Here is a 26,672-nt window from a genome sequence, read left to right on the forward strand (position 1 = left end):
TCCTCTCAAGCTTTGTCAGGTTGGATAGGGAGCGAAATAGCTACACAGCTATTTTCAGGTCTCTCCAGAGATGTTAGCTCGGGCTTAAGTCCTGGCTTTGGCTGGGCAACTCAAGGACATTCAGAGACTTGTCCCGAAGCCACTCATGCGTTGTCTTGGCTGTGTGTTTAGGGTCGTTGTCCTGTTGAAAGGTGAACCTTCGCCCCCAGTCTGAGGTCCTGGGCGCTCTGGAGCAGGTTTTCATCAAGGATCTCTTTGTACTTTGCTCCGTTCATCTTTGCCTCGATACTGACCAGTCTCCCAGTCCCTGCCGATGAAAAACATCTCCACAGCATGATTCTGCCACCACCATGCTTCACCGTAGGGATGGTGCCAGGTTTCATCCAGACGTGACGCTTGGCATTCAGGCCAAAGAGTTCAATCTTGATTTCATCAGACCAGAGAATCTTGTTTCTCATGGCATGAGAGTCCTTTAGGAGCCTTTTGGCAAACTACAAGTTGGCTGTCATGTGACTTTTACAGACGAGTGGCTTCCATCTGGCCACTCTACCATAAAGGCCTGATTGGTGGAGTGCTGCAGAGATGGTTGTCCTTCTGGAAGGTTCTCCCGTCTCCACAGAGGAACTCTAGAGCTCTATCAGAGTGACCATCGGGTTCTTGGTCTCCTCCCTGACTAAGGCCCTTCTCCCCCGATTACTCAGTTTGGCCAGCTCTAGGAAGAGTCTTGGTGTTTCCAAACGTCTTGATGGAGACCACTGTGTTCTTGGGGACCTTCAATGCTTCAGAAATTGTTTTGTACCCTTCCCCAGATTTGTGCCTCGACACAATCTTGTCTCTGAGCTCTAATGACAATTCCTTCGACCTCATGGCTTGGTTTTTGCTCTGACATGCACTGTCAACTGTGGGACCTTATATAGACAGGTATGTGCCTTTCCAAATCATGTCCAATCAATTGAATCTGTTTATGTTTAATAAATATAAAAAAATTCTAAAAACCTGATTTCGCATTGTCATTATGGGGTATTGTGTGTAGAATGCTGAGATTTTATTTGATCCATTTTAGAATAAGACTGTAATGTAATTTTTTTGGTTGAAAAAGTCAAGGGGTCTGAATACTTTCAGAAGGCACCGTAATGAAGCCAATTTTATTTACAATAAAAGTGTCCTTTGACAAAGCACATTTATGGGAGCAGGATTTATGAACAGGCCCCGAAACCATGTCAGGACTAGTAGAAGCACCAGTTCTGACACTTACTAAGGAAGCAGTCATAGTAGCGCCATAAGTCCGAATTCCAGTTCCACCAATATGTCGTTGGGTCTCTCTAGCCTCTTTCTGCACCTGGAAGACACTCGTTCTACAAAACCTTGCAACAAAAATAGCTTGCAACTTAGTTTCAACACGTCATGTACAGTGCCTTCAGAAAGTATTCATACCCCTTGACTTATCCACATGTTATAACCTGAATTCAACATTTAATAAAAATTGCGCTCATCTACACACAAAACAAATCATGTTAATCACTATTATTGCACACAGAGTGAGTCCATGCAACTTATTATGTGACTTGCTAAGCAAATCTTTACTCCTGAACTTATTTAGGCTTGCCATAGAAAAGAGGTTGAATATTGTTTTATCGACACAAGACAGTTCAATGGAAACGCACCGTAGAAGGCAATTTTCACATCTATTTTCTATGCAAACTTTCCAAATGTCGACAACAAGAAACATAGGTTATTTTACTTCCTCTGATATTGTCTAAAAAAAAATGAACCCTAGTGCAGACCTAAGCTATGTTGTATGCAGGATGTTGGTCAAACCCAGCACTTAACACAATACCAAGGTATTGATGAATTTGGTGTGTTAGTCCTGAACGGGAGCAAAAACACAATTGTTTTTGGACCATGCTCTATTTTATTCTCTCCTATGACATGGCTCTCAACCTTATCAATGTCCCATTTATTTTGATGGGCCTAATATTGTTATACTTCTGAACCCGGCGGTTGCTAGACTCCATTAGACCAATAAGATGTCATTTAGATTATTGGAGGTTCTTAGCACTACATACCAAATTGTTGGTATAGATTTGAAGCTCCCATCGATTGGCTTATAACGCCTCCATGACAGACTAACCCTCATATGTCCAAAAAGCTGCCAGGACAATTAGCTCATCATGAACCTAAGGGTTTGATCTCCAGGTGTGCAGAAACAAAAAGAGAACTCAATAACAGTTGGTGACAGCTGTGGTGCATGCTTTTAGATTGCTAGTCATCATGATTATGCTAATAGTTCAAAGCGACATATGATTTGAAACATGTTTATTTTAATAGATATTCTTCTTTGAACAACCAAGGATGTAAAAAAGAAAACCAACAGTGAAAAGTGAGTGCCTTTCACTTGTGTTTTTTTCTTTAAAAAGAAATAGCCTGTCCCCTTGTTCAGAAACCGTTCTAAAACCAAAAAATAAAACAAAACCGAAAAGTGTGAAAGGCCATTACATTTCTTGGCAATTATAAATATAGTGGTTGGAACAGGGGTCTGAAAAGGCTCACATGTAAAGACCGTACGTCTACACACGACAGTAACGACACTCGGCACTGCCTGTATCAAGTTTATTTGTAAAAAAAACAGGATCCTTCTGTCCAGTATCAATTCAATGTGTTTATGACAAGTAAATATGTACATTCAGCTCTACCAGTGTGACGTGCCCATTACCCACTCTCTTTAATTATGATCGTCTGTTCAGGGGGAGTAGATGTGTGAGTATGTGTAATCTGAGTAGTAATCTTGTCCACCTGGCCTGGGGCCTCCAGGTGGGGCTCCTCTACCTCGGCACTTCCCTAACAACCCGGGACCCATTCCCCTAGGAACCATGCTCCCGCGTTCCATACCCCCATCCATCTGTCCAGGCATGGCACCTATACAGCTGAAGCCACCATCGCTGAGTGGATGTACACTGGCCACGCCGCCTCGACTACCTCCAAGGATTGGCAGCATTGGCCTAGCTATTGAGCCCCCCCTGGTGGCTACAGAGGCAATAGCCATGCCCGCCTCAAGGCTTTCTACACTGTTCACTGGAGTCCGGCCCCCCTGACTTCCAGGGGTACTGCCACCAGGAGTGCCTGTCCTCTCCCTCTCCCCGCTTTGGGTGAGACCGCTGTGGGAAACAGAGCCAGGCGTGGCCCCTCCCTGGCTGTTAGGGGTTCCACCTCCTAACCTCCATAGGCTCTCCCCGGGCCCACTGAGTGTCCTGTCCCCCTGCTGGGTGGGGGTCCCATTCGTGCTGGAGCTGACCCCTTCCGGGTAGCCGAGCTGGGCCATTTCGCGCTGAGAATAGCCCGGGCCTAAGGAGGCAACAGCATGGTCTGAGTATGTAAGTGCAGTGGATGGAGAAAAGGAAGAGACCTCTATGGCTGTGCTTGACAGAATGCTAGAACTGCTGGCTATAGAGAAGGATGCTCCAACACCAACCCCTGCTGCTCCAGTATCAGAGCCAGGCATCCTAAATGACTGAGACAGAGCCCCACCCAACATGAGATGTTGTGGAAGGGGAGGCTGGGGGATGTCTGATAGGGTGAGGGGGGCCTGGCTGGTCACAGGCCCTGTGGTGAGAGTGGAGCCTGGTGCTGTAGTAGGTGCTGTGGCTGGGTGTCTGTAGTCCTGTTCTTGGTTGCTGCTGCAGGGTGAGGCGGGGTAGGCCGGGGAGGCCGTGTAGCCGGAGGAGCCAGAGTAGGATGCCCACTGGGTGGCGGGACACAGGAAGCTCTGGTGGGGGTTGACAGCAAACTCTCCTGGCGAAGTGCTGCCTACGTCCGCCAAGCCTGCCCTCCCAACCTGGTTAGAGGCTTTGAACTGGGAGATGGCTGATTTGAGAGCAGCGAAGTCGGAAAGGTTGGCAGTGCCGCTGGAGTAAGAGAGGGAGGAGGGTGTGTGTCGGCCGGGAGTGTTGAACTGGTCGGGAAGAGGGGGGCGGAAATCGTCTGACCCAGGTAAGGGGGGCTGCTGGGTTGCGTCCCCCATGCCCCCTCCTGTTCCCCCCTCTCTCTGGGCAGGGGGCTTGGCGATAACCTGGTTTTGGGTGTCGTCATCAGAGTCCAGCGACATATCTTCCCCTTCTACACACTCGTCATGCACTACTGAGAGAGGAGTAGAGGGGGAGAAAAAGTGAGAGGAGAGGAGACGAGGGGAAGAGAAAGAAAAGGTTATAGATACATTCAAGTAAAATATTTCACATTTGGCCACACGTTTTTGAAAATGTTGTTCACAAATATCTTGCCATCACAAAGAATTATGCATTTGAATTGTGAAGTCATTGTTCATGATACCCACCAGTAGAGGGAGGCGTGGGCAGCTCGTTCAGATTGCTGCAGCCAATTAGGCTGTGAAAACTTGTCATAATGTCATCGATGTTCGCGATCACTATGCCGTTCCTGGAGTACTGCAGGAACATCTCAAACCGCCTCTCTTTAGGGGCAAACAACAAAAGAGGGGTGATCAACTGGAAAAGTAAATATTCTGATTTACAAACAAAAAACTGAAAAATGCCTTAGAGAGATATTCTCAAAGCAGTGAGTGAGGAAGAGGATGATAAATTATAATGTTGTGAAAATGATGATGGTGGTGATACCTGTGAGGAAGATGATGTGGCGGTGGTGGGTGTGGTTAGCCTGGAGCTTGACCAGGCAGTCTAGATCAGGGGCCTGACGTGATTGGGCGTCACACTCGTGGTAAGGCAGGAACTCCACCAGGTGCTTCTTCTGATAGGCTGTCAGCAGGTTCAGAAGAGCCATGGCATCACTGTTCAACCTATGAGAGGAGAGAGGGGGTGGGGATGTCTGTCTGTCGTAATCGCTCCTCTTTCACCCCAGCTGCCAAACTAACCCTGATTCAGATGACCATCCTACACATGCTAGATTATGGAGACGTAATTTATAGATGGGCAGGTAAGGGTGCTCTTGACCGGCTAGATGTTGTTTACCATTCGGCCATCAGATTTGCCACCAATGCTCCTTATAGGACACATCCCCGCACTCTATATTCCTCTGTAAACTGGTCATCTCTGTATTTCCCTATTGCAAGACCCACTGGTTGATGCTTATTTATAAAACCCTCTTAGGCCTCACTCCCCTCATCTGAGATATCTACTGCAGCCCTCATGTTTTAAATTTCACCTTTATTTAACCAGATAGGCCAGTTGAGAACAAGTTCTCATGTTCAACTGCGACCTGGCCAAGATAAAACAAAGCAGTGCGACAAAAATCAAACAGAGTTACACAAACAAACGTACAATCAATAACACAATAGAAAAAAATCTATGTACAGTGTGTGCAAATGTAGAAGAGTAGAGAGGTAGGCAATAAATAGGCCATAGAGGCAAAATAATTACAATTTAGCATTAACACTGGAGTGATGATGTGCAGATGATGATGTGCAAGTAGAGATATTGGGGTGCAAAAGAGCAAGAGGGTAAGTAATAATATGGGGGTGAGGTAGTTGGGTGTTCTATTTACTGATTGGCTATGCAGAGGTACAGTGATCGTTAAGCTGCTCTGACAGCTGATGCTTAAAGTTAGAGAGGGAGATATAAGACTCCAGCCCGAGTCGGCCCGAGAATTGAACCCTTTGGCACCCCCTAAGAGACTGCCAAAGGTCCGGACAACAGGCACATTGAAATCTATCTGAGAAGTAGTTGGTGAACCAGGCGAGGCAGTCATTTGAGAAGCCAAGGCTATTGAGTCTACCGATAAGAGTGCGGTGATTGACAGAGTCAAAAGTCTTGGCCAGGTCGATGAAGACTGCTGCACAGTACGATCTTTAATTGATGGCGGTTATGATATCGTTTAGGACCTAGAGCGTGGCTGAGGTGCACCCATGATCAGCTCGGAAACCAGATTGCATAGTGGAGAAGGTACAATGGGATTCGAAATGGTCGGTGATCTGTTTGTTAACTTGACTTTCGAAGATTTTAGGCAGGATAGATATTGGTCTTGGGTCTAGAGTGTCTCCCCCTTTGAAGAGGGGGATGACCGCGACAGCTGTCCAATCTTTAGGGATCTCAGACGATACAAAAGAGAGATTGAACAGGCTAGTAATATGGGTTGCAACAATTTCGAGAAACGAGAAAACAAGAAAAATAAAGATAAAACAATGGACATGATATCATGCTCTCATCAATAACTTCAAAAAAAAATTGTCTTATGTATTTAGTATTCATTTTATTTATTTAACTAGACAAGTCAGTTATTAAGAACAAGTTCTTATTTACAATGACGACCTACACCGGCCAAACCCGGACGACGCTGGGCCAATTGTGCGCCACCCTATGGGACTCCCAATCACGGCCGGGTGGGATACAGCCTGGAATTGAACCAGGGTGTCTGTAGAGACGCCTCAAGCACTGAGTTGCAGTGGCTTAGACCGCTGTGCCACTGTTAAAGGTCCCCAAAGCACACACATCCCTGGGTCGCTTGTAATTTTTAGTTTGTTGCGGCTAGCGACTGGAACAAGCTGCAACACACACTCAAACTGGACAGTTTTATTTCAAGCTCTTCATTCAAACACTCATTCTTGGACAATCTTACTGACAGTTGTGGCTGCATTGCGTGATGTATTGTTGTCTCTACCTTCTTGCCCTTTGTGCTGTTGTCTGTGCCCAATAATGTTTGTACCATGTTTTGTGCTGCTGCCATGTTGTGTTGCAAACATGTTGTTGTCAGGTGTTGCTGCCTTGCTGTTATCTTATCTCTTGTCGTGGTGTTTTGTCCTATATAAAAAAAAATGTCGATTTTTATTTTTTAATCCCAGCACCCGTCCCCGTAGGAGGCCTTTTGGTAGGCCGTCATTGTAAATAAGAATTTGTTCTTAACTGACTTGTCTAGTTAAAAAAAGATTAACTAAATAAAATAAATACTAAAAAAATCTAAATACATAAGATTTTTTGGGGGAAAAAGTTATTGATGAGAGCATGATATCATGTCCTATGTTTTATAATGTTTTTTATTTTTATTATTTCTCAGCCTTATAAACGTCACCACTATTACTACTTTGAACATCCCAGAGACGTTCCTTATTGGTTGGTAGACTTTCTTATCAGTCTTTGTATGGGCTGGACGATGTTACTGAATGGCTTGACATAGACCTATGTAGACGGCCATGCTGAATGGTAATAGTGGAGGTAATTACTGACCTGCCCAGCTCTCTGAGTTTCTTCTGGGACTTACAGTGGATCTTCCACTGCCAGGGGTTCTCTGGAGAGCTCTGTTCCTCTAGGAACCCCAGGAATGCCTGCAACCGGTCTGCACAGGAAACACAATAATACACAACGTATTACTGATCTGCACAGGAAACACAATAGCACATTACAGATCTGCACGGGGAACACATTAACACACAACATTTTATACTTGTACTGACCCCCCCCCCCCCCCCCACATAAATGACCTGTCATGAGAGTTCAGTCTTTTCCCCTCCAAAAAAAACACATGGCTTATGCCCTTCTGCTATGTAGTCAATATATGAACAATTTACTAACCAGAATGTAATGACAGCTGCATGGTACATAAAGCAACAATGGAATTCTAATGGGGGAAAAAAACTGACCAAATACTGTTTTAATGAGTAAACTCAGCAAAAAAAAAGAAAGAAACGTCCTCTCACTGTCAACTGAGACAAAACCGCGACTCGTCAGTGAAGAGCACTTTTTGCCAGTCCTGTCTGGTCCAGCGACGGTGGATTTCTGCCAATATTTACATTTAAGTCATTTAGCAGACGCTCTTATCCAGAGCGACTTACAAATTGGTGCATTCACCTTATGATATCCAGTGGAACAACCACTTTACAATAGTGCATCTAACTCTTTTAAGGGGGGGGGGGGGGGGGTTAGAAGGATTACTTTATCCTATCCTAGGTATTCCTTAAAGAGGTGGGGTTTCAGGTGTCTCCGGAAGGTGGTGATTGACTCCGCTGACCTGGCGTCGTGAGGGAGTTTGTTCCACCATTGGGGTGCCAGAGCAGCAAACAGTTTTGACCGGGCTGAGCGGGAACTGTACTTCCTCAGAGGTAGGGAGGCGAGCAGGCCAGAGGTGGATGAACGCAGTGCCCTTGTTTGGGTGTAGGGCCTGATCAGAGCCTGAAGGTACGGAGGTGCCGTTCCCCTCACAGCTCCGTAGGCAAGCACCATGGTCTTGTAGCGGATGCGAGCTTCAACTGGAAGCCAGTGGAGAGAGCGGAGGAGCGGGGTGACGTGAGAGAACTTGGGAAAGTTGAACACCAGACGGGCTGCGGCGTTCTGGATGAGTTGTAGGGGTTTAATGGCACAGGCAGGGAGCCCAGCCAACAGCGAGTTGCAGTAATCCAGACGGGAGATGACAAGGGCCTGGATTAGGACCTGCGCCGCTTCCTGCGTGAGGCAGGGTCGTACTCTGTATATATGCGATGTTGTTGCCGGTGATGTCTGGTGAGGACCTGCCTTACAACAGGCCTACAAGCCCTCAGTCCAGCCTCTCTCAGCCTATTGTGGACAGTCTGAGCACTGATGGAGGGATTGTGCGTTCCTGGTGTAACTCGGGCAGTTGTTGTTGCCATCCTGTAGCTGTCCCGCAGGTGTGATGTTCGGATGTACCGATCCTGTGCAGGTGTTGTTACACGTGGTCTGCAACTGCGAGGACGATCAGCTGTCCGTCCTGTCTCACAGTACTGACATTGCAACTTATTGCCCTGGCCACATCTGCAGTCCTCATACCTCCTTGCAGCATGCCTAAGGCACGTTCACACAGATGAGCAGGGACCCTGGGCATCTTTCTTTTGGTGTTTTTCAGAGTCAGTAGAAAGGCCTCTTTAGTGTCCTAAGTTTTCATAACTGTGACCTTAATTGCCTACCGTCTGTAAGCTGTTAGTGTCTTAACAACCGTTCCACAGGTGCATGTTCATTAATTGTTTATGGTTTATTGAACAAGCATGGGAAACAGTGTTTAAACCCTTTACAATGAAGATCTGTGAAGTAATTTGGATTTTTACAAATTATCTTTGAAAGACAGGATCCTGAAAAAGGGACGTTTATTTTTTTGCTGAGTTTATATAGTATAGCTGCATGTTATTTCAAAATCCTCTGTAGCGATGGCATTTATCCAACTTCATGGAAATGACCGAAACTCAAGATATTCACATGTGGATCCCACACATCACAATGACTGTTGAGGAGATCTGAGGAGACCAATTTAGGCGGCTCACCGTGCGTTATGAAGTCTGGGTTGAGGACAAACTCGTCAGATACGATGAATCCTCCAGAGACAAAAAGCTCGTTGTAGGTGTGGTTCTTCACATCGTCTAGACTGTCCACTCCAGCAAAGCTCACCATGGACAGCTTCTTCAACGACACCAGGGCTGGGATCTGACAGGGGGAATGGTTCAGAATAAATCATTAAATAAGACTCACATACATACAGCTTTAAATTCATCCTCAACACTTAAAATTTAAATGTACATTTGTGTGAAACAGAGGTAATGACCATGGCGAGGAGCATGTCTTCCAGCTGTGTCTACATATTCAATTAATGACACTATGTTTATCTCTGTGCTGCGTCCATGTTTTTTGTTGGATTTTAAAAAATCTATTCCACAGGTCCAATTAGAATTTCATTATTTCAGATCTTTTCTGGGGGGCTAATGAGAATCCTCTCTGGACAGACATTTTGTCTGGTGCCGTGGCCATGACTCATCCTAGCAGCCAGCCAGTCAATCAGTCAGCGGGTCAGGCAGTCAGTCAGCCGATAATGATGATGTTACCTTGTTAACGTGGGCAGAGATGTCCTCGTTCTGAATGATGATGAGCAGTTTGTCCAGATTTCTATTTTTCTCCAGGAATGTCTGGGGGTTACACTCCGTGTTACCCAGGCTCATCAAATACTCCTGTCACAGGGAGACAGAAAGAAGGGATTTAGAACAGGATCAAAGACATCGACACATATCACAAAACCAAATTGACATGGTGAAGATAAGGGAATGAGGAGTCGTGCAGTATAGTAAAAAATTTTTTTATGGCAGTAGTGTTCTGCAGTAAAACAAGGAGAATACAATGCAGTGTGACTCTGCTCGTCTTCCAGAGGAGAAAGTTATTTTAATGATGTTTGTAGATCAACAACATGAGGGAACTCTCTAAAGTAAGCCACTGAGTGACCATTCACAATGCAGATAATGACGCAGGTTGACATTTATCGGGACGAGTCTTGTCCTGAAGCCAGAACTGAGCGATTTCCGCTAGATGGGTCATCTGCAAAGTCAAAATTGGCTATATTGTAAAAATGCACTTTTTGGTCTTAATTTAAGGTTAGGGTTAGGCATTAGGGTTAGCGGTGTGGTTAAGGTTAGGTTTAAAAGTAGATTTTATGACTAGCTGTGCCAGCAAGTAGCCACTCTGCAGAGCTGCCTACAGAACAACATTCATGATGAAAAATGCTAATCTGCGATATTTACAGTGGACAATGCAGAGCCTGTGACAGAGAAACTTTGGATAAAGGTATTGGTGAAGCGTTAGCTCAATCATTGGTGAGAAGGAGTTCATCTGTGGGCAAACATTGACAACATCGGTGCTAATCATAAGTGAGGCCTACAGTACCTTGATCTCCACACAGATGTCACTCTCCTCCTCCTTATCGCCAGAGTGGATGTAAAACTTGACCGTGTTCTTCTGCACATCCTTGAAGATCTCCACCAGGCTGCTGAACACCTCAGGCTTCAGCTGGCCTATCAGTAGTCCAGCGGCTGAGGCCGGGGTCAGGGGAGAGGGGGCTGTGAGAGGGGCTTGTTTAGGCCGGGTGGGGGTGCATTCTGGGGAGCCCATGGTGGCCTGGGAAGGGGAGTAGATCTCACAATCTGAGGCAGATGGCTCAAACTTCCTCTTCGCGGAGGGCTTTTGTGCTGCGGAGGGGTTCTTGTGTGGCTGTTTGACCGTGCCAAGTTTGTGCCGGCTCTGGGAGGAAGAGGCGCTCTTATCCTGAGGGGGCTGTACTTTTGTTTTGGGGACATGCTTAAGGGTGGGAGACCTGATGGGTACAGGGTCAGGGAGGTGGACGAGGGCAGTTGGGGGTGGAAGGTGAGGGATGGGGGGAAGGGGAGGGATGGAAGTGACGGAATGGGGTGGGGAAGGGAGAGTGAGAATAGGAGGGTTAGGGGTGAGGTGGATGTGATGAGGAGGTGGAGGGAGAGAGGGCATGGGAGGGGCGGGGGTGAGAGCATGTGGAGGGGGTGGCACAGTTGTGGGTGGAGCACAGAGGGTAGAACGAACCCCATGTGCTTTAGCAGAGTCAGTGTGGCGGGGTTGGGGCACCAGTCGGCCCATCCTCTCACACAGGGTGTTGACGTGGCCCTGGACAGGAACAGACACAACATAGGGTGCCACAAAGTCTGAGAAAGAGCTGTTGGGCTGCCAGGCGAGGCGCTGGGGCAGCCGTGGGGACAGCTGGGAGTTGTAGTAGATCCTCTGGGTCTCCATGAGGCCCTGGATGGAGTTGGAGAGGCAGTGGAGCCCCTGGCTAATGATGGTGTCCAGAGTGCAGGATGGCCTGGCTGGCCTCTCCACCCTGCTGTTCCTCTCTAGGGAGGTGCCCCTGGCTACCCTCTCACTTTCCACGGAGGCTCCTCTAAGAACCTTGTCCCTCTCCAGAGAGGCTCCCCTCAGAGCCCTCTCCAAGGAAGCAACCCTGGCTACCCTCTCTATAGAGGCTTCCCTCGTAACAGTCTCCCGCTCAAGGGAGCCACCACTCTGACCTCTCTCACCCCCCTCCAGACCTCTCCTCTGCTCCAGGTGGCCGTCAGTCTGAGCATCAAAGAAGGGGAAAGGTGTGTCTGTGTGAGAGGCCAGCTCCAAGGTGAGTGGTGGGTTTTCTGAGGTGTGGTGTTGTTCTCCTGGAGAGCCGGGGCTGAAGAGGCTGGCCAGACTGCACACCGTCTGCTCCTAAACAAACACCCCCACCATGGTTAGTCACAATACTCCATCACAACACCAGAGGATTCAGTACATTGAAAATGTCTGAGTCCGCAGTACTTCATTTTTTTCTCACAAACATCTCACCTCCAGGTAGTCCTGTCGGGCCTGCTCCACTCGCCCTGCGTACGGCGCTCCAGCCAGGGGCTTCTCCATGCTGGCCGTGCCCGTGGTGGACTCCCCGTGGTCGGGCAGGTCGGTGGCGGCAGCACCCTGGGCCATGGCCTTGTTGAGGGTGGAAAGCAGGATCTTGAGCAGGCGCTGGGTCTCGTTGGCCGAGGAAGCCTGAGAGGAGTTGCCCCTGTCCCTCAGGTCAGTGTTGTAGATCCCCATACTCTCCATTACTGCTGCCAGGTTGTAGTTCCCACCCTCCCCCTCCTCCTCCTCCTCCCCCTGGGCTACTGGGAGGACGGAGACAGTTTGGTTAGGATGGATGTAGCCTCACTTACCAGGTTTATAAGGTAGGCTTCTACAGTACACACACGGAAAGGTTAGAAAGGATATTATTGACTATACAGGCCTAGATTTAAATGTTAAATCAGACCCTGAAATCAATATTTTCTTTGGTTGGCGTATAAATGTTAAATGTTAAAACATTTATAACTTGCCCTACCAAACTTTTGTCTCCCTCCCACACTTGTTATTTCCCTTATTCTTCAGTCTTGCACACACAGACACCCACCTATCACTCTCTCCCATACCAACTCACTCATTCATTCTCTCATACAATATTTTGCTCCCTCCCACACCATCCCGCTCTCTCACACAAACACACGTCACAGGCTCACCTCTACTGGGCTCTCCGTTGCTGAAGTGGGCTCGCCGTAGATATTTATACATGGCTCCTGATTCGTCCTCCTCTAGTTTTCTCTTCAGGCCGTGGGGGCCCTCCCAGGACCCATCATCACCCCCCTCGGCCCTCTCCTTCTCCCCTGGCTCCTTCACAAGGGCCTTCTTATGCAGCTGGATCAGCTTCAGAAGCTGTTTCATCTTTTCCTTATCATACTCACTCTGGGCTAGCCTGGACCTCTGGGGAGGAGCGCCTGTCCCTGCTGCAGCCCCGTTAGAATGGGCCTGGGAAGGCCCCCCTCTCCTCCTACTGCTCTCTGGAGGCTGCCTCTCTGGTCTGTCCGACCCTCCTGAGCCCCCCCAGTCTGACACAGGGCTGTAGTCCGTGGTGGTGGGTGCCGGGGCAGACGGGGGCTGGTTGATCCTGTCCATCATGTCCCTGGCCTTGACCATGGGGAGGACGTAAGCCGAGGAGGGGCCATGCAGGTAGGAGCGTAGCAGACCCTCCATGTTGGATTTGGGTCGGGGCGCGGGGTGCATGCTGCCCCTCTCGTCCAGGTTCTGTTGGTACTCTGGGACAAGGAAGGCCCTGACACTGTCCCTCCTGGTCAGGTAGTCTAGGGCCTGGCGCTCCACCCCGGAGCTGAGGTGCTTGATGTCGGGGGTGGAGCGCATCTTGAGCAGGGCATAGTGCAGGGCTGGGATGAATGGTTCCATGGAGACCAAGAGGGGGGGCTGAGGCTCAGATGACAGGGGCTCCTGCTCTGGGGGAAGATTGACAGCAGGGACATGGTCAATGGAGGTAGTGGTTAAAAATGCATAAGCTGCACATAAAAGGCTCTTACTAGAAATCACATTTCAAGGAAAAATAAGCTGCAACTGTGGTTTGAAGAAGGATCTTTTAGAATACTTACTGTTCTTAATGACTCCCCTGGACTCCTGAAAGATAAACAGTGCCTGCAGGCTCTTTTCAAACCGCCCCTGTCGTTCTAGAATACACAAAACAACTTCCTCAGTAATAATCCACACAAACAACAACATCGTCAGATCAGTTGAGAAATGAGAGGTGAGAACGAAAGAGACGTGATAAGAGATAGACAAGACATACCCTTGGAATTGAACATCTGAGTAGATGACAAGAGGAAGAGAAAGCCTTTATCAAATAAAGGCTTCACTAGCACCTACACGGGGGAGGAAAGGAGACGTTAACATTCACTACATCTAAACAAACACATACATACACTGCAGCTGTGCAACACTATTCTTGACTTAACATTACGACATTGGAATTACCTGATTCTCATTAGCTCTACCGATTAAACACATATGGGGAACAAATGACAGCGCCCCTTCTAGGGAATTGAACAATTTAGCTGCTCCACATTTCAAACGTCATGGGGGACCAAATGGAAGACTGGGAGGATGTACTGTATGACACTATGATCCACCCCCGCATCCCCCTCCCCACTCCTTTTCTAGTCTTGATGTGTAACCATTAGACTGTGACGTGATGTTTTTTTAATCACGTGTAGTCCCTTGCACAGTCCCCAACCCTTATATGTGTTTGTACATTGTCAATTGTTATTTTTATGTCCTGTTAAGGATTTTTGCTGATGGTAGGTACATTTCAGTGAATTGTAAATATACAATTCTGTATTATCTATCTTGATTAAACATCCTCCAGAGGGACAGTCAGGGAGTGACTCACCATCCTCTCTCTCTCCAGTTTGTGTATTAGTCCTGATAAAGTGCTGGTGCTCGCTTTTCCCTTCCCATCCACCACCTCAAACAGGCTGCAGTACATCCCACACTTTAGCACTGAAAAACACACACACACAAACACTTTGGTAAAAAAAAACTTTAAAAAAAAAACCACCTACACAGTGATTTCAAGATTCCGGGTGACAGTTCCTACATTGTTGTTAGTCAGATTCAGTGTTGTTGTTGCGATTCTATAGCAGGGGTGTCAAACAATGACTCAAACCAAATCGAAACTGTGCAGATATGATAATGGTCCACCGTTTCTTGACTGTTCGCTAATAATCACCGAAATGAAAGCTAGACGGTCAGGGAGCATCAAAAATTCCAAGAACGATGGACTGAGGACAATTCAAAAAAATGTTGATGGCAAAGAAATATATATTTTCAGTGTGGCCTCTCTGGACCTCGTTGAAGACCAAATGAGGCCCCAGGGGCAAAACTAGTTTGACACCCCTGTTCTATGCCTATGTACTGCTGTCTTCGTCAGAGAATAGATGAGCCAGACTAGGAGTAAGGCTATAGAGGTGCGGAGTGTTTCTGACCTTCTCGTGTTCCGCTGTAGGTGTCCCAGGAAAACAGAACAGAGGGAATTTTCCTCTTCACCTGGTCCAGCTGCATCCCCATACTCATCTCCAACTTCTCCGCTCTGCAAATAGAACACACACACCTGTTAATCTACTTATTATATGACTTCATATTTATTAACTATAAATTACAACTGACAGCCATGTTTTAGTTATAGAAATAAATATGTGTATAGATAATAAAGGGGTACTCACAGTTTGAAAGGGAGGAAATGGCGTGTAGAGGAGCGCAGACACACCTGGCACAACTCCTGTCCCTTGTTCACCAGCGGCCCACTCCACACAGTGTAGCTACTCCACCCTAACATGCAAATTAAACTTTATTTAAAGTGCATTTATATCACTTTACATTTGCAATAGAAACAATGGCCCGAGTCACAGGTGGACATAGTCAGCCAACATACAAGCTAGGTATCAACTACATGCTACAAACATTGGCACAATTTTTATTTATTTTATTTAACTAGGCAAGTCAGCCAAGAACAAATTCTTATGTTCAATGATGGCCTAGGAACGGTGGATTAACTGCCTCGTTCAGGGGCAGAACGACAGATTTGAACCTTGTCAGCTCGGGGATTCGATCTTGCAACCTTTCGGTTACTAGTCCAACGCTCTAACCACTAGGCTACCTGCCGCCCCACATGCATACACACACACACAATAACATACGCACTATACATACACATGGATTTAGTACTGTAGATATGTGGTAGTGGTACAATACTTTCACCTCTACAATGACTAAATCTTTCAGTACAAACACATTAAAGCAGAGAGATAATGTGAAAAAGAAGAAATGGGAGCATACTTCTGCTTCCTCCTTCACAGACAGTGCTGTTGAACCTGTGTGCAGCCATAGGTGTAGCAGCAGACTCCTTTCCTTTGTACTGGAAGGACACCACAGCGTATGGACACACATGCCTGGGCCGAGACTTGATCTCATCAAAAGCAAACTCATAGAAATACTGCTGCGTGAGCTCAAAGGCCCTGTATGACAGCAAGGAAGTGACCCGTGTGGCATTCTTAGAGACATGACAGTCAAACTTGGGCGTGGGTTCCAGGACACTCTTAGGCATGTTCTCAAAGATGCTCTTCAGCCGGCCCTGAGGGACAAACACACTTACTGGGTTACAGATCATTTCAACTGCTGTGGTATACAGTGATGCAAACTGGTGAGGGCCCAAAAAGGTGACACTTTAATTTTGCATTGAAACATGCAACAAATCCCTGCTAGGGGGAAATGTAGGTTTTAACGAATTAAACAAAGAATATGATCTACATGATCAGTCTCTGTGTGTAAAATAAAGTGGTTAATGTGAACCTAACTCACTGCAAAAAAATGTAAAGAAAGCAATCCAATGTTATTTGTTGCCTATACTTTACTGCAAATGACACTCAAGTCTTGATAAAAATCAATACACTAATATTGCAATTAGCCATGACAGCCTTTATAATAGAACACTTGTGACCACACACACATCTAAATATTGCACTTGGGGGGAAAAAAATCTTAAAGTAGAAATAGAATGAAACAAACAGGCATTCTATTTTTGCTCTATTATAGTGGCCTCTACATTGATCAAGTGCACAAGGCTACATGTGTGAAAAAATAACGTTCACCGAGTAAAACATTTTAACAATCCCACCCTCACTCACACACAAGTGTTACTGTCAAGTTCAACACAAAATCAATATCTTTGGGCTACACATTATTACATTGTACACTTTCTGCCTGTGGACATCTGTTCTATAATGTGCCAGCAGAGCATGAAACCCTTTGTTGGCATAATTGATCTCTTTCCTGGAATACCCATTGTATCCACTCTATTGAAAAAGAGGGAACATGTGCGGTGTTCCTTTAACCTCTATGGTGGCATCCAGCTTAAACCAGGCCCAGCTCCAGCTCCACTTCATCCCTGAATAAACTTGTTTAACAAGCAACTCGTCATTTTCACCTAATTCTCTCATTCCGAAAATGAACCACATACATTAGACGTACACATACAAAACATCAGTTCACAGATAGTAGTTAGTTCGTTAGCGTTAATATTTCACAGATTGCCAGGGTCCAGTGAGCAACTAACGCGTTATAACTTAAGGAATGGCATGAAGTCGTATACCAGTTAATACTATAGCGAATTGGTTAGGTTACTAACGTTAGCGCATCTGATGTTTTAACGTTAGTTAGCTGTCTGACTTTATTAGCCAGCTAATTTTCACACCATAAACTCAATTTGGTCAGTTAAGTTGGCTAATGTTGCTCAACATTTCTCTGGCTAGTTAACGGAGAATTCGATCCAGCTAGAAAGATACTTAACGCTAGCAATACTTATTCCACCACACTTTCTCCCTCACCTCAAACTTTCCAAATAGCACTTGTTTTTCAGTTACAGCTCATGAAGTACGCTTCATCACCTTCTCACCCATCTCCGTGGTCAGGCGTCTCACCTACCTCTTCGTTATCCTTCAGGGGACGCTCTGCTGTAAGTGGCAAACTGTCTTTCCAGAACACGCCCTGATGCAGTAACTAGCAAATTGGTTGTATCTTCTCTCTTCAGTCGCGTGAATCAAATCAAATGTATTTATATAGCCCTTTTTACAACAGCTGATATCTCAAAGTGCTGTACAGAGACCCAGCCTAAAACCCCAAACAGCAAGCAATGCAGGTGTAGAAGCACGGTGGCTAGGAAAAACTCCCTAGAAAGGCCAAAACCTAGAGAGGAACCAGGCTATGAGTGGTGGCCAGTCCTCATTCTGTTGTTATGTGAACGATTGGCTGAGCCTTGGATACAGCCAGTATTGCTCCAAACGCATATCACTCGTTTGCTTACAGCCAGTTGTGATCCAAAGCCCCCTCAAAAAACTTTTCCCATCGGATCTACACGAATCACATAGGTCACCAATTTTGGATTCAAAACGGCGAATTTCACCGAAAGGTGACTAGTTTGCATCCCTAATGTTAGTTGCACTCAGCGCTAGGCTGTAGCAATGTATGCAACTATTTTCTAGGTATTCATAATATACATATAGTTTCAGTTGTGTCCATAATGAGTTAGATAGGACATTTATTTACCCTCATGACTTTAAATACAACAATGTCTCCACAGGTTCCTGCTTCAAACGGGTTCATTTGAAGCAAATCAGAGAATTTGGACAGATAAACACCTGAAATGACAAAACAAAAGTAATGTCAAGCACAAACTAATGAGACAAAAACAATTCATAGACAACTTTAACTTTTGGCAAATCTAATTCTATGTGTGGGCTAATATTTTATGACTGAGGTTTGAGGCAGCGTAGTTTATGTATTGTAATAAATATTTCCACAATACTCAGCTGTTGCTAGGTCATGTATTGGGTATCTTCTCATGTAGCTGTATCTGGTAGAAATGCTAAGCTGTCCATCAGTGGACAAAGCTGCCCTTACTGTGCTGAGGCATACAGCTTTTCATCAATTAAAGAGCGTCATTAAACATTAAACTTGTTCAAAAGCAGATCAACTTCAAACTGACATACACCAGGCCCAAAAACATCTAACAGTTAGATAAGTGCATTAGCAAGAAAAGCTATCCTTCCTGAATCCAATCCTTAGAAGATGAACAGCACAAATTTGAAATTTGCAAACTCTCCCTAAAAACATCATACTGCATGACATTTGGTAATAAGTACACAGGCGCACACACACACCCACACCCACACTCACCCATTGCTGGATTTCCGAGTGCAGTGATCCTGGAGTGTCCCACAGACAGACCCTTCTCACAAATCCACGGGAGCTGGAAAAAGTCATTCACAAATTGTAAGTCAAAAAAGAAAGAAAAATGGTTTCAAAGGAAAACCAGGAGTAAAGCAGCAAAACTCAGATTGTAGACCTAATGCATAATCCAAAGATCCAGACCTCACTGTAGCAGCAACATCAGATCATAGTAGTAAATCAGTGAGCTGTACCACACGCAGGCAGGCCCTCAGGCTCACCTTAGACTTGTCTGGGAACATGAAGCAGTAGGACTCCACCAGCTCTGGGTCTGTACGGCCCTCCTGCTTTAGTTCCCTCCTCTTCTCAATGAACTGGCACACACACAGGAAAACATGGCATCATGTTTAAAGATGTGAGCACAACAATATAAAGGGGACACTGGTTTTGTGGGTGGGTGAATGAGGTATGAAGTACATATTTGTCATTGGTCGTGCAAAATTATGAATTAGTATTTTGTGCCAGTCTGGGGACAATATCAGCAGTGATGTGTTTTGTTTGAACATTAGGAAGTGGAGCTGTTGCTAAACTTCAAATAACTTCTTGGCATTGACAACAGCCGGAGGCGAACTGGTGTGGGCGGGGGTGGGGGCTTGCTGATGCTACCTCTTTTTCCAGCAGCTCATTGTGAATGAGCCTGGCCTTGCTGTAGGAGAATGTCCCTCTGGACGATACATCCAGGTAGGAGGAGGACAGAATCTTCACAAGGCCCTCAAACTCCCGGGAGTCAGCGGGCAGAAACTGGTAGAGGCCTAGGAGGAGAGAAACAGTGGATTAGTATCTGGGATGTGATAGGCACAACATAGAACAGGATGACATTGTTCATTTGTATGCATTGTTACTTTTAAGCACTCAATAGGCTACTTTCTGGGTATCTGGTCAGTTTAAACTGTCAAAAGGGATTAGGAAGTGTGTTAAAGAGGGGGCAGACTTGGAAAAACATGTTTTGTAATGACAGTTCTTTACAGGATCCCCTTTACTCTGATTTGGGAATAGCATTGTCTAATTCTATAAAAACAGCTTGCTCCTACATCTAAGCACTTTATGGAGATTTCAAGAGATTAGACAGGTATTAGCATTATGCTTAAACCACCTTCCCTCCGAGTGACAAGGTGTATTTTTCTTCTCCATATTGCTTATACCTTTTGAATCCTTTCATATCTACACAAGTGCCTAGAGGGTCGAACTTGGATTGGGCACATAAGGGTTGTGGAGGTGGTGTTGTGCGAGTAATGCTTGGAAGCACTGTAGCATATCAGGATGGTGCTGCAGCATAATCAGGATGAACTCCATTTCCTTACAATGACAGCACACGCGCACACATGCCTACTGACGCCACATGCACTTTCACACTCACCACATACACTACTGCTACAGCTCAGTCCATCTATCCCGTTGCCTTGTTACTTCATTCCTACCTATATGTACCTCAATAACCTCGTACTCCTGCTTATCGACTCAGTACTGGTACTCCCAGTATATAGCCATGTTATTTTTGATTGTTGTTATTCGTTGTGTTTTTACAGTATTCCTCGTGTCACTATTTCATCTTTAATTCTTTGTTGGTAAAGGACTCATATGTAGGCATTTCAGTGTCTACACTTGTTGTTCACGAAGCATGTGACAAATACAATTTGATGAGAGGTTTAATAAATTGCCAGGTATGGAAAATCGCATTGGGCAAATCATATGGCAAGAAATGGCATTTGGGATCCAGAGTTGGGGTCAATTCATTCCGTCCTATTCTAAAATGGAATGTCATTGCTATGAGGAATGTCCCATGTCCAATGGACATTGAATTGACCACAACTCAGATGTTCACAGAACATGAGGTCAGTATGATAGACAACATATCAAAACATCAACAGACATACCCCAACTATACAAGATGGTTAGTACACTCAAGAGCTTCACTTTCCCAAATGGTTGCCATTGTTAAGAGTGATAGGATGGGGCTGCACTGTAATGTGGACCACTACCAATAGCAATTCCCTAAATTCATCTAATGCTACTTCATCAGATCACCAAATGACCCTACCACCCTATATTCAATATTTATGCAAAAATGGCCAAGTTCTCTCATTGTACTTTGTGCTCAATTATGATGATGAAATATTTTTAAACAAGTTTCATCCACCAGTCTATTTTCCAACAGAGCTGGCATCACACTAAGAAACTGGAACATCTAAAACTAGCATATGCATTCTGAAAATTGGTCAATTGGCTATTTACATAATGCATGGCACATATCCATCAAGCAATAGGCTAGATTCTAGATCCAACATCAAATAAGACTTCATGTAGCTATACGCCCATGAGAGCAACTTGCATGAACTTTGCAGGCTGTGCCATCATAATTCTGCATCTCCCCAACTACAAAACCAAACACATACAACCTGTGAATATAGCGGGCACCATTGCATAGCTAGAATTCTTTCCGATGACAATCCAAGCAGTGGACCCATGACAAAACAGGCTTCCACTGCCCATGGTTGTGTCCATTGCATAGGAGTAGTCTAAAGGCGTCCGCATGCTCCCCAGGCGAAACAGTTTGTGCATATATTATGACATTTTTGTTATTATTTTTGTAAACTTTTTTACATTTTTTCCTGGAGGAAAGCCGAAGGTTACGCCCCTTTGTCAGTGACTGGTCAACAGTAGGGATTCTTCAATAAAGTCTTGTCGTTCAACGAGTCGACTCGTTCTCATGCTCATTTTTTAATTGAGAAATACTGAACCAAACATCTTTGTCAGATATAAGATTGCGCGACTAAGATCTCCTCGGCAAACAGCTCAAAATGAATGACATTTCTTGAGATATCTTAAACTAATTCTGACCATTTTGGCTAGGGCATCTCAAAAATGGACAAACAGTACTATTGCATTTTTTCAAGCGAAGGTCTTTTAAAGGAGTATGCGAGCACATTTGTTCGGTTCGGCTAAGCGCCAGCCGAACTGAAGCATGCTGACGCCAAAAAAAGTTTATGTAAAAGCCAATAACAGCACAGTAACCCTTCTGAAGAATGAACTAGCCTAGATAGCTAATACCAAAACAGTCCTTGGCAGCTTCTACCAGTCTGGCTACACTTCTGGATTGGCAATGGGTTCACTATTTCGAGTGAGCACGGGAATAAAATTAGAGTCTGGACTTGTCTTCCATAATCTGTATCAAATCTGTGAAGATAAGGGACGACGACTGACTATCTTTGAAGCTTCACTGAAGGGCCATGGTAACCAGTCTAGATGGGTGTGGTGTTTGTGCAACCGAGTGGACTTCACCACTATAGTCATTTTCCACCAAAAAGCCTTCAAATTGGTTCCTCGGCTGAATACCATCATCAAAACTAATTTCACTCTCCACATCAGCCTCTGTGTAGACCCAAGGAATTTGGAGGCTTGATGGGCAGTTGGCTGATTAATCAGACTGTGATACCGAATGAAATTGGTATATAGTCTGAAACATAGGAGTGCAAAATCATGGAAATGTTCCTTATAAGACAGAATGTTTACATGGTTTTGCATGTCCAGCTGAAGGACCAACCGCACAGAGAACCAGTTTAATTTAATTAAACATTCTGGCTTGTAAGGAACATTTCCAAGATTTTGCACTCCCGTTTCAGACTGTATACCAATTCAATAGCGGAAGTGCTCAAAGATGGCGGCCCCAATGCATTTACCACAAATTCCTTGTTTTGCTAAGTTCTCAGTTACTCTTTTTTTGTATGGTCATTAGCAGAGTATACGTGTTTACAATTTTAGCTCCAAGACGCAGTCAATTTGAAAATCTAAAAAGTAGATTGTGTGGATTTATTGGCACATTGAACCATATCGCACGCCATCGTTTAAAAACTCAGTAGATAGTGCTAAAACAATGACATATCGGAATTCTGCCATCTTTATGCACGTTCTCCATTGTATCAGTCGGGAGAGGATATACGCACACGCCTAGTGCCAAAATTGATGACGTATGTTGCACAGCTGAGAGTCAAGTGGAGACAAATGGATTCGGTTCAGTCAGTCGTCCTGATGAGCCCTTCCCAGCTATAGTTTATGCTGGCTAACTGGCAACCACAGCAGCATGGCGCTAGTTAAAACTTGTCAAAGAAAGTGAAGTTTATTTCAATGGGTGAGGGAGAAATAACTTGTAGTATTGGTCCCCATCAGGACGTCACCGTGACATGCCAATTAGCTAACGTTACAGAAAGCTGGTGTGAATGACAATGCAACAGTGTTGTATCGAGGTGCAATTCTCACTGTTGCTTCCCACTGGGCAGCTGTATCATTTGTTTTTTATTTAACCTTTATTTAACTAGGCAAGTCAGTTAAGAACAAATTCTTATTTACAATGACGGCCTACCCCAGCCAAACCCTAACCCAGACGATGCCGTGCCAATTGTGTGCCGCCCTATGGGACTCCCAATCACGGCCGGTTGTGATACAGCCAGGGTCTGTAGTGATGCCTCTAGGACTGAGATGCAGTGCCTGCTGCATCACTTGTGGTAGCTAGTGGCCAATTTGTTCCATCACACTTGATTATATTTATAGTGGGATAGCAGCCTACATGAGAAATAACTTGTGATATTTATAGTAACCATCTGAATGTCACCGTCAAATGGGGAGTTTGCACCCGCTTGCCGGGCACTTTAGATTGGTAAATTAGTCTAGCCAGCTATCTAAACTTGTAGTAATAATGGTCAAATTCTGACCGCAGGCCCCCATTGATTTTGTTAGTCACTCTCCCACCATATTGCAAAATCTGTAGAATTGCCAGAAATGTGCTTTAAAACTGACAACCATTCTCTCCACCCCATAAAATTAGTCAAAAAAAGTTGTAGTGTAGAATTGCAGCAAACTTACTTCAAAAGTACATTTTCTCCACATCCCATCTCAAAATGTGTAGAATTGCAATAAATTAACTCTAAAAAAACTCTAAAATGTAAAAAGAAATCTTTGTAAATGTTTTGCTCGCATGGTGGGTGAAGGGGGGGCCCAACAAAAGGCTAGGAACAGCTCTGATTGCATGTATGGGTACAGACCCACGAGCCACTATGACCCCTCATGATGAATTGAGTAGCCCCTATCCCCAGGTAGCCTAGTGGTTAGAGCATTCGGCCAGTAACCGAAAGGTTGCTGGATCAAATTCCCGAGCTGACAAGATAAAAAATGTTGTTCTGCCCCTGAACAAGGCAGTTAAGCCACTGTTCCCCAGCAGGCCGTCATTGTAAATAAGAATTTGTTCTTAACTTGTGAAATAAATAAAAAACATTTAAAGTTGCCCATCCCTGAGCTAGATGGTGTAGCCAAGATAATAGCTAAAGCAAATTTATTTTAGTGATTTTCACCAAACTTCTAAAGTGGCACTTTGCTTCTTGAAAGTCTTCTTGAAAATATCTTGAAAACCTGACTGCAGATATGCAAAACATTTTGGGACTGTATCAACAACGGACTAACGTAAAAAAAAAAAGAAAGATAGTTTGGATTTTCCCTTTATAATCTGTTTTCTTTTATTTATTTCAAATACTCTGACAAAAACGGAATGATTCTGAACACTCGAAGTCCCACCTCCGGGAGATAAGTCTCAAATTCTCGCTGAAGTTTCCAGCCACAAGGGCTCATTAAGCCTGACTGAACCGAATCCGTTCGTCCCCACTCAACTCTCGCTGCGCGACATACGTCATCAATTTTGGGCACCAGGAGTATCTGTATAGTCCCTCCCTTTATCAGTCTGATTAATCAGGCAAGATGGGCTGCGTCTCTTCACGTGCTTCCCTCCTTGCGCCTGGACCGAAACTTACCTGCAATGCTGACCGAGTACGGGAACCGATATTACGTTAACAAAGGCAATAACGAGGTTTGCGCGCAATAAACTAGCTACCCCCTGCAGATGGATCACATTTAACCATGTCAACCATCTAAATTCAGCCGGTAGGGAACGCGGGTTTGCAACATGCTGCACTTGAATTATGACACAAGGCAGCCTCTGTTGGAAATAGTAGAGAAAGGGCACAACCTTTCCGTTCCTTAATCTTCCTCGGGATATGAAAATTTCTCCTTGGCAACTGTTCAGCCGGTCTCTGGCCGGGTAGCGGTGAATTATTGGAGCTTCTTGTGTCCGTATGCCCGCTCCTCCGTCGCTCAGATGCTTCTTGTTCTGGCATTATACGGTCTTCACATCCAGTCTGATCGCCATTTTGGTTGGATGTGGCCGAGATGGCGGCTGACCACGAATTTTTCTTGCTGTCGCCGCTCTCCACGTCGAGCTCGCCGGTCTTCAGACACTGTATGTCCGTTTTTCTCTCCACTTTGGAGTTCAGGGCCATTTTTCAGGCACCGTGAGCGTCTTTCGCGGGCAATGTATTTGGTTACTGCGCCGCTTCACTTACACACTCTCCTCCTCACCCTGTCTCCGCCATTGTGAATGACGTATGCCTTCTTCTCCACCACTGCAAAGCGCTGTCGTCACTCTGTTTACGTTCTATGAAAAGCCGTGCCTCCTACAGGCCCTTAAGTCAAATAACATTCTTTGAGACAGCTGATGGCTGAACGTCTACCTTTGTGGACAATCGTAGGTCACCTGACTCATAACGGGACTCTGCATATGAGTATGACCAGGGCGTCATGCACCCCACAAATGTGAGGGGGTGTAAAGTATGAGGATGGCAGGAGGTGGGCAACAATGCCCCACACACACACACATCTGTAATTTGGAGAAGTGTGCATTTTTCAAACACCTGAAACAGGTTTTTCCTGGAATCTAGAGCCATAATCATTATGCATAATTCTAAGTCAAAAATGTCTATTTTTCTGCATATCTAAGCATACCTCTTGAGCTGTCTGTATTCCTGATTGGTGTTTATTTTTGAAAACTAAATCTGCTTCTCTGCTAAAATCTGGATAAAAGATTGAAAGGAATGTGAGTCTTATTCAGTACATTAGGTACTGAATTAGTTATTGCTTGCTTTTCTAAAGTCTACCAACCTTGCCAGCAGGCATGCCAGCTACTTTTAACTTGATTCATAAAGACTGTTAAACAGCCACCACTAACATTTATTGGCCGCTGCCAACATACTGACTCAACTCCAGCCACTTTAATAACTTTAATAATGGGAATTTATGGAAATTTATGAAAAAATGTATCACTAGCCACTTTAAACACTGCCACTTAATATAATGTTCACATACCCTACATTACTCATGTCATATGTATATGTATATACTGTACTCTATATCATCTACTGCATCTTGCTATCTTTATGTAATACATGTATCACTAGCCACTTTAACCTATGCCACTTTATGTTTATATACCCTACATTACTCATCTCATATGTATATACTGTACTCTATACCATCTACTGCATCTTGCCTATGCCGTTCTGTACCATCACTCATTCATATAGCTTTATGTACATATTCTTTCTCCCTTTGCACTTGTGTGTATAAGGTAGTAGTTGTGGAATTGTTAGGTTAGATTACTCGTTGGTTATTACTGCATTGTCGGAACTAGAAGCACAAGCATTTCGCTACACTCGCATGAACATCTCCTAACCATGTGTATGTGAATAAAATTTAAAAAATAAATAAAAACAAACAAATAAAAAATAAAATTTGATTTGATTTGATTCATACCCTGAAAGTGCTTGTAGGTAGGTATGTGGTTGGAAGATTGGGAAACTACTGTACCTGGGAATGCTAAAGACAACTTCATAAAATTGCTAAGTGGCTAGTAGTATTACAGGGGGGGGTGTCAAATATTTTTACCATTCAATAGTTTGGACACCTACCCATTCAAGGGTTTTCCTTCAT

The 26,672-nt window shown here is 44.9% G+C and overlaps 1 protein-coding gene across 3 annotated transcripts; it reads right to left on the bottom strand.

Moving 5' to 3' along the window:
- Window positions 1-2,301: 2,301 nt before the first annotated feature.
- LOC129830465 (protein TASOR-like) lies at window positions 2,302-25,308 on the bottom strand. 3 transcript variants are annotated; one of them, XM_055893072.1, is made up of 20 exons: window positions 24,877-25,308; window positions 19,473-19,618; window positions 19,088-19,180; window positions 18,816-18,888; window positions 18,186-18,277; window positions 15,921-16,215; window positions 15,308-15,413; window positions 15,071-15,174; window positions 14,476-14,585; window positions 13,876-13,948; window positions 13,682-13,756; window positions 12,767-13,531; window positions 12,066-12,376; window positions 10,611-11,948; window positions 9,782-9,904; window positions 9,227-9,386; window positions 7,185-7,293; window positions 4,626-4,804; window positions 4,328-4,462; window positions 2,302-4,134 (listed from the first exon to the last, which is right to left on the bottom strand). In XM_055893072.1, exons 1-20 carry the CDS (start codon window positions 25,184-25,186, stop codon window positions 2,741-2,743), a joined length of 5,991 nt encoding a protein of 1,996 aa, XP_055749047.1. In that variant the 5' UTR covers window positions 25,187-25,308; the 3' UTR covers window positions 2,302-2,740. The 3 variants fall into 3 exon arrangements, with proteins under 3 accessions (XP_055749047.1, XP_055749048.1, XP_055749046.1); XM_055893073.1 differs by having other exon boundaries at window positions 2,302-4,131; window positions 12,066-12,379; XM_055893071.1 differs by having other exon boundaries at window positions 12,066-12,379.
- Between the last annotated feature and the right edge of the window lie 1,364 nt (window positions 25,309-26,672).

This window comes from Salvelinus fontinalis, chromosome 31, assembly GCF_029448725.1.
Source record: "Salvelinus fontinalis isolate EN_2023a chromosome 31, ASM2944872v1, whole genome shotgun sequence".
Taxonomy (NCBI): domain Eukaryota; kingdom Metazoa; phylum Chordata; class Actinopteri; order Salmoniformes; family Salmonidae; genus Salvelinus; species Salvelinus fontinalis.